This window comes from Quercus suber, unplaced genomic scaffold (genome assembly GCF_002906115.3).
Source record: "Quercus suber isolate HL8 unplaced genomic scaffold, Cork oak 2.0 scaffold_132, whole genome shotgun sequence".
Lineage (NCBI taxonomy): Eukaryota > Viridiplantae > Streptophyta > Magnoliopsida > Fagales > Fagaceae > Quercus > Quercus suber.
This window is the reverse complement of record NW_027069595.1, coordinates 1,309,822-1,317,976: the sequence shown is the minus strand read 5'-3', so window position 1 is coordinate 1,317,976 and position 8,155 is coordinate 1,309,822. Positions and strand designations below refer to the sequence as shown.

The window sequence follows — 8,155 nt, the reverse complement described above, 5'->3', positions numbered from 1 at the left end:
CCCCCCACCCCCCCCCCCCCCCCCCCCCCCAAAAAAAAAAAAAAAACCTTGTAATGCATAAAAAAAAAAAATGTACATTAAATTAAAAGTATATACTAAAAGGGAATCTAAAATTTACCTACATTAAACACCATTTCAAAGAAGCAAAGATGAATTACTGACTCAATTGCAAAATAAGACATGCTTCTCATCATGTGTAAGTTGCCTATGGCATATATTATAAGAAGTAATAATTATAGAATATTTAGCACCCAAAATCAGGATCTTTTTTTGTTTATTATTCATTATCCTACGATACTAAGCTACACTAAATAAGCTGCACCACAAATGCATATTAGTCAAACTATAAAGATAGCCAAAGTTCTTTCTTCGAAATTCAATTTTTAGCCTAATATCTTCAACTTTTTCTTCTATTCATACGGCTTTAACAGAAGTATTACACCTGCACTCACGTTGAAATTCCACTCCTATTTAACCAAGGAGTAGCTTTCCCTAATTTTCAGATTATTCAAAGCAGAATAAAAGGAAAATATAAGTCATAATAGAACCAAATGGAACAGGAAAACTATACAGAACAATATTAATTGAAGGAGCTCAGTGAAGGAGTTTCAAAATCCCATAATATTTGTTTTCCCTAACTCATTTAAGGTGAAACACTCAACCAATGAAAAAAGAATGTACATCAAAACAAAATCAACTAATCTAAAGTGACTAATTTCATCCATTCATTGAGATTTTGTTTACATTAATTGGATTTGTACCCAATCACATGAATGAACCAATTAATTTAGAGGGAGAAGGATCTTAAATGTAATAATTGTACCTTGACATGTTTCTTTGTAGTTGAATCAGGAATCTTCCACAGCATAGCAGACATGGATTGAAGTCAGCATCTTGTTTACAAAGGGTTAGTATCTCCTCCTCATTTTTGTTTTGGTCCATTTTGCAAGGCTATGGCCTACATTATTACACAACATCTTGCCACGGAGTCAAAACTAAGGTTTATCCATTGATTAGGTGACCTCGTCCAAACACTTCCCCTGTTTTGCTCTTCTGTTTCCCATTGAATCCCAAGTGATCTCAATTAAAAGTCACATTGTTTGTTTAGACGACGAGCTAACTGATTTATGCTGGCTTTAGTGTTTGAAAACAAAGCTTCCTCTTTTGCCATCCAAAGAATTTTCATTGCAACTACTGCATTCAAAAAAAGATTCTGAATTGCTTGTGAAGATTTCTAGAGCCCTAATAAGAAAGCAACACTTTCTTGGGCTGTTTTTGATTTGAGTATGAATATCAATTAATTCTATAATCCATGTTGAAGACTTTGGGAAAAAGAGAAGTGGAGTTTTAGTGAAGATGAAGAGTGAATAGGTTGTTCATATCCACTAAAAGGAAGTTGTTGAGACTAAGGGATATATATTCAAGAGACTACATTCTAGCCAGCCTTTAACATGACATCAGGGTAAAATGAAGAGCACTCCCCCCATGGCCAATTCATTAACTACGACCGGTCCTATGACAAATCAATAGCTACAGCGAAGTAATTATTAGTTTTACTAAGTGTCAAAAATTCCTACAAAATTTCAAAGGAAAAGTGATTCATCCTTGAATTTTCTTAGCAATACAGTTGGAGGAATAAATGACCAACGAGATTGAGGGTGAAATTCATACATTAAAATGGACAAAGAAGTAAAAAAAAAAAACATTAGTTTGATAATCGTATTAAAAAGACTAATGGTCTATTTGGATTGAGGGAGGAGGGAGGAGAAGCAAGAGGGAGTAGAGTAGAGCTTACCAGATATTAGGCTAATTTCTGGCCAACTCTACTCTACTTTCCTCTACTCCCTCTCAATCCAAACGGACCATAAAACTTTAGTGGATTAGAAAACTTGCTCCGAACTTGACTAACTATAATACCAGTCCACGAATGATGTTAGTTATATTTTTGTCACATTTAACAAATCAGCAATGCAGAAGGCCTAAATCATACTTAATAAAATTACATTGAAGCACATGCAAATAAAACTCAGAGCAAAATGGCCTCATGACTACTTCCATATTGAAACCAAATTATAAGGCCAACAATTACCATAAGTTAGAAGAAGAAGAAATTATATAAAAAATAAAAAAATAAAAACATAGGAAATTGTTTGTTTAATTTAATTTGCTTCAATAAGAAGAAGGAAAACGCAAAAGAAATTATCAGAATACTCAATTCCCCAAGTTTTGCAACAATGCTTATGACATACATCTAAGTATAACGGTAACTCTAGTAAGAGAACAACAATACCACAAAAGGAAATCAAAGGTTTATTTTTTCCTGGGTAGGATAATTAAAAAAAAAAAAAAAAATGTTGTTGCACACTGTGAAGTGCACACACTACACACAGCACTTGAAAATTATGTGTTCAAAACATGATTTCAGTTATAAATTTGAAATGGTCACAATTTGAGTTGACATGGGGCACACACACCATACACACCAGTGTGTAATTAACAGCACTCTTAAAAAGATATTGCAATTCCACATGTCCCCTGATGAACATCTCAACTGATGTAGCAAGGGCGGTACTAATTAAGCAAACCATAATCAAATGTAAAGCAAAGGGATACCTGGGTGGCTGTTGCCTCCTATGGGATTGAGTTTTTAATATTTCTCATATATATATGTGTGTGTGTGTGTGTGTGTATGTATGCCCCAATTCTCCTACTTTTTCAGATATCAAAACCACTTAATCCCATTTGAAAGCTAGAGGTTTTGAAGGAATTAAGGTAACATCAATGGTACACCAGGAAAATTATTGCTCTTTTTTTTCTTTTACTTGCATAAAATTTTATGTTTAGCCATACCTTATTTGAAAGAGCAGTGATTGTTGCACATCAGTGTGTATTTACACATAGGTGTGCAAAAAACTGAAATCGTGAGTTAAAGACTCGATTTCAAGTTGGAAATTGTGTCTTCATCTCACGATTTTAGTTGTTGCATACCTATGTATCCGTACACACTGATGTTCAACAAGAATTTTTGCCTATTTGAAATATACATTGATTTTCCTTAAACTAAATATGTTAGTGTCCCCTTAATATTATAAAAAATATTTTTTTTTTTTTTTTTTTTTTTTCTCGCACAAATAATATCTAAAGCAATAAATTTGGCCTAAATAAGGTGGCTAGCCAAGGAGAGAGTAATTTAAGAATGTATCATCAACTTTTTAAACATATTCCAATGTGGAGAAAAGGAAGTTGATTGATTTGATGACTAGGTGACCATGAGAAGCTATGAGCCAAGCGTACTAATTTATAAGTTAATGCCTTTAATTTTGGGTGCCTGGACCAGGCAGTGAAAATCTCATGACTAGGCCACATATAGTTTTACAAGCTAACTTGTGGACAAATCATCTCTAACAAGGCTTGTTATAGGTGACTATTTTATCAAATTACAGCTCAAAGTAAGTTTTTGTTCGTTTTGCGAGAAGGTTAATCATACATCGATAGAGTTTTTAATAGCTTAATTCAAAAATATCCCAAGCAAGGTAACATACAAAGTAATGCTTATGAACATACCTCAATGGCCTAAGCCAATACTGAGAGGATGGAGTGAGGGCAATCAGGTACTTTTATTGAAATAGCAGCTTGGTCTTTGCCTTTTCACTCATTGCATTCATCTTTTCTGCAAATAAGATCAATCGCATGTTCTTAAGCATAAAGGTTCTTCAAACAAATAAAAATATCAGGATATATAAATAGTTTTTCTCATCAGTCTTTGACCTTGTTAATATTTTCTTTTAACTTCTCCAATTTTCAGTTCTTCAAAGCACTGAATCAAATTATTGAAACTCACATCTTAGCTTCTTGGAATATAGACCTTCTATTGGCTATTTAATGTATTTCACAATACATAAACATTTTCTACACGATCGTGTTTATTAGATGATGTGGTCAAGATATCCCAATAGTGATTCTTCCAAATGTTCAAGCACCCACCAACAGCCTTTTGGCAAAAGCAGAAAAGGTCCATTTCTACGATTTCAATATAAAAATTCCCTACAAATTAAATATATTCTACATTGATGGATTTCATTACAAGAAAATAAAAGCATTTAAAATTCATTGTATTTCCCTTGTACTGATTACAACATATGAAGATGATAACACAATCCTCGTATAGGGAAAGAGTATTGAAAATGACAAACACTGTTAGATCAGAAAGTAAATAACAAAAGATTGACTCATAACTACATGAGCTGCATATAGGACTAAGGAAACTTTCCAGAGACACTAAAAGCCAATCTTCTTAAGGGATCTTCACAAAAATCAATGCCAAAGAATACTAGTTGCTGATGTTGTAACAGAAGGGGAAAAATGAATCAAAGAAATCAATATCTAATGCGATAAAACTTATGAATACTAAATTTCAAATATGTATGCATTTACGATGAAAAAAGAACGGAATATTGAAACATCATCATGAGAATTATGAATCTAAGCAGCCAGGTATTACTGATGCATGATTTAAAGCAAAAATATTGTGCTTAAGGTAACCATTCTGCATGGATGTTGTTTGAAAACACAAATGTTTTGTTTTAAAAATATGAACAGAAAATTAAAATAACAAAACCATAATATCCAACTTTAAAGAGATGGCAAGAGAGAACAATTTTTGCTCTGATACTCTAAATCTTATTACTCACACAAATATTTAAAACACAAAGTATAAGAGATGAAGTGCATAATGGTTTATCATGCCTTTCACTGCAGCAATCAAAGTTATGGTGGTGTCAACTCCAGAATGTCTACCTCTATCAATTACTCTAACATTTGGCATATCCTATGAAATGCTTGATGCCTGATCACTCCTTGGTTCAAAAACCTTCTGCTTGTTAAACAATGAACTCAGCCACACACACAAAAAAAAAAAAAAAAAGCACTGACAAAACAGGCACTTAACTGTAAATGAGATGAAGCTAGCAAAATTTTGGCTTGGTAAAGAAGCAATAAGGGAATGTGCTTCCTAAGAGAAAGCAGCTAATGTTCTTGATATAAGGCAACAAGTGTTCTCATTTACAGGAAACATTAGACTGGAGTGTTTGAAGACCCAAGCGCCCAAGTTATCTAACCCCATTTCAAATAACGAAGAAGCCAAAGCCAAAATATCCTTCGCTCTTCCATTCCCAACTGAGCTTGGAAGCTGGACTTACAATGAAGTTGATGATGTTTGCTGAAATCCAAAAGATAAATCCTCAACAACCAGCTAACAATAGAAATACAATAGTGTAATCTTTACAGTAATTTACCATTATATGTATATCGAACCTACTCTTTTGCAAAGTAAGAGAGTGAGTTCGTTCATTCAGCCCAAAGTAACATTTTATCAAATACTTGATGTGCTTCCTCTCGTGCCTCCTAAAGAATTTTCATCACCACAACTGCATATAGTGTGAATTCATATTTGGTGACTCTGCTTGTAACTCACTTGGGATTAAAAAAAAAAAAAACCGAATTCAGAGTAATGATGGTACCTTGGCATATTTGTTTGAAGTTCAATCAAGAACAGAGGATGCTGACTTCAACCCAGTTCCATCAAATATGAAGTCATCAAAATACCAGAACAGAGGGTCCTAGGGAACAGAACGATCATTTTTGGGCACAAAACTCATATGTATGAGGAATTGCTTTCATCAACAGCTACAGAAATCAACCCAACAATGCTGAAGTCGTGGGTCTGTCATCATTACTGATTCAAGTGTTTGCAATAAATACTTGAGCAAAAATTCTATAATTGAGCCTTTAATTAAGATGTGAATCCAAAAATGCAACTAAAGAAGGAGGCATACCTTGGCATCTAAGTTCGATCAAGATTTTATTGCCTTCTCTGATGGGGGATATAACTTGGAGTTGGAACCATCATTGACATAAGTGTGGGCAATTGGAAGCCCTGAATCTTCTGCTCCATTGTTGAAAGCCCTGGGATCTATCTATTCCATTTCCCTCAGAGCCCTTGAGTTTCCAAAAAAAAAAAAAACTTGTTTGTTTCCTTTTCTTTGGTTTTCCAAACAGAGAGAGTGAATAATAAAAAAGAAGAAAGTACCTGGATATGAGCGTTGCACTTGGAAGGGTTGGGCGAGAGCTCCGTTTCCAGAATCGGAATCGGATTCGAAGCCATCCGAAGTGGGACGGGTGGTGTTTTTGGGGACGTCTGGCATAGGTTGGTCGATGGTTTCTCATTTTGTTCAATGGTGGACATGGGTTGAAGTCAGCATCCTCATTTGCTGCGGAGTTGCAAGGAGGACAAATGCATGATACATGGACTCCGCACCTTTCTATTGTAATTTTTGCTATTTTAGGATCATAATTTGAACATTCAAATCGAATCTCAATGTCATTCCAATCCTCCAGAATTATATGTTTCAAATCGCTATCTCTTATATAGTAGAACCACATAAAAGATTCTGAATCTAGTACAAAATTAACAGACTGAATCAATGTTTCAAAACCAATGGTGTTCATGTAGACAGAACAACAACACTTACTAGAATGATAAAATCTATATGGCACATCATCCTTCAGTTCCAATTTTAGAGCCACACAGATAGCAAATGATGGAAGTTTCCGACCCACCGAGAATGATACGGAACTTCCAACACTCTGATGGTTGAACCACCCCTTTGGAATCTTTGTTCCTGGAAGTGCAAGTGAATAAGCACCATGAAGTATACATGGCGAGTCCGTTTCAGATGTAGCTTCATCGAAATCAAATTCTGATTCTGATTCAAAGTTTGTTTCAGAATCAGAATCCTGATGCCGTATTCCCCTTGCACATACGATATTTTGTTGAAGCCCTATAAATTCTCCAAACTGCTTGCCATTAACAAAATTAAGAAACTTCAGTTTAGCAAATTTAGTAATAATCTTCAATTAACAAAAAAAAATTCTATAACTTTGAGAGAAAGAAAAAGAGACCTGATTTAATAATCTTCTTCTTGATTGTGAATTCAACGAATTACACCCTATTGTACATACACGTTGTATACAATGTGGAAGTCTTGGAATTTCCCTAAGGTTCCGGCACCAGTCAAGCCCTAGAGTATTTAATTGGGGAAATATAATAGCAATTTCAGGGAGGGTAGTAAATTTGCCGAAATAGATACGTAGACATTCTAACTTGGGGAAGCAACCAGGGGTATCCATGGCTTTTGGAAATTCTTCACAATCATGCATAACGAGGTGCGTAAGATTTTGTAAATGATAGATGTTACTTGGAACATCTTTCACGTTTTTTAAACTTATTGATAACCCACGAAGCCCAGTGAGATATCCTATTGATGAAGGGAACCATTTAATACTTTCAGAGCCAAAGAAACACAACCGGTTAAGAGATTTCAACTGGAGCTTTGTTGGTAAAATTCTAAGATTTTGACAATTATTGAGAGTCCAGCCTTCAAGCTTTTCAAGAAGCCCAACGGACTGATGAACCTCAACTAAATTTATGCATTTATCAAACCTCAACGTCTTTATGTTTGGCGCAATAACTGATAAGTCAGGTACTTTTGTAATATTTTTACAACACGAGAAATTCATATATTTCAATGTTTCGAATTGACATCTCTGCAAAAGAAGAATTTAAAAAAAAAAAAAACATTATTAGTAAAAAGAAAACAAAATAAGGCTATGAGCTCGTTTCAAAAAAAAAAAAAGCTAAGAGCATATATTAAGAAATAATAATCATTCAATTATGAATTAAAATACACACTTTTAAAAAAAAAATGCTAAAGGCACTACAATTATATAAACATAAAGTTTACAAATTAATGTGACAATGAATACGATTAGTAGACTTCAACCATCTCATAAATAAATATTTGAATTATCTTTTTATAATTTGAGACACATCAATTTGTATATTCAATATAGTAAAACTTGAAATATATGTGGCACTACTTTTTAAATAAATAAATAAATAAACATTTGTCAATAGTTCATTGATTTTGCACCATAAATTCTTTATGGTTATGTGTACATTTTAAAATATTTGTGCACAATTTGATTTTATTTATTAAAAAAATTATAGAAAATTTATTTTATATAGTAATAATTAATAAATGCATGGTTTGGTTTTAGCAACAAAAAAAAAAAAAAAAAAAAAAAAAAAAAAAAA

General features: G+C 33.4%; 1 protein-coding gene and 1 long non-coding RNA gene across 4 annotated transcripts; both read right to left on the bottom strand.

The window, feature by feature from the left end:
* Positions 1–65: 65 nt before the first annotated feature.
* LOC136068778 (uncharacterized) lies at positions 66–4,740 on the bottom strand. The gene is made up of 3 exons (XR_010630099.1): positions 3,769–4,740; positions 3,565–3,670; positions 66–1,194 (listed from the first exon to the last, which is right to left on the bottom strand). It is a non-coding gene; the product is annotated as an uncharacterized LOC136068778 (long non-coding RNA).
* A 208-nt stretch (positions 4,741–4,948) lies between these two features.
* Positions 4,949–7,606, bottom strand: LOC136068777 (disease resistance-like protein CSA1). Of its 3 annotated transcripts, XM_065776420.1 has the most exons (7): positions 6,961–7,606; positions 6,531–6,855; positions 6,089–6,455; positions 5,835–5,997; positions 5,520–5,734; positions 5,295–5,426; positions 4,949–5,218 (listed from the first exon to the last, which is right to left on the bottom strand). In XM_065776420.1, exons 1-4 carry the CDS (start codon positions 7,576–7,578, stop codon positions 5,976–5,978), a joined length of 1,332 nt encoding a protein of 443 aa, XP_065632492.1. In that variant the 5' UTR covers positions 7,579–7,606; the 3' UTR covers positions 4,949–5,218; positions 5,295–5,426; positions 5,520–5,734; positions 5,835–5,975. The 3 variants fall into 3 exon arrangements, with proteins under 3 accessions (XP_065632492.1, XP_065632490.1, XP_065632491.1); XM_065776418.1 differs by having other exon boundaries at positions 6,089–6,855; XM_065776419.1 differs by having other exon boundaries at positions 5,318–5,426; positions 6,089–6,855.
* Positions 7,607–8,155: the final 549 nt, after the last annotated feature.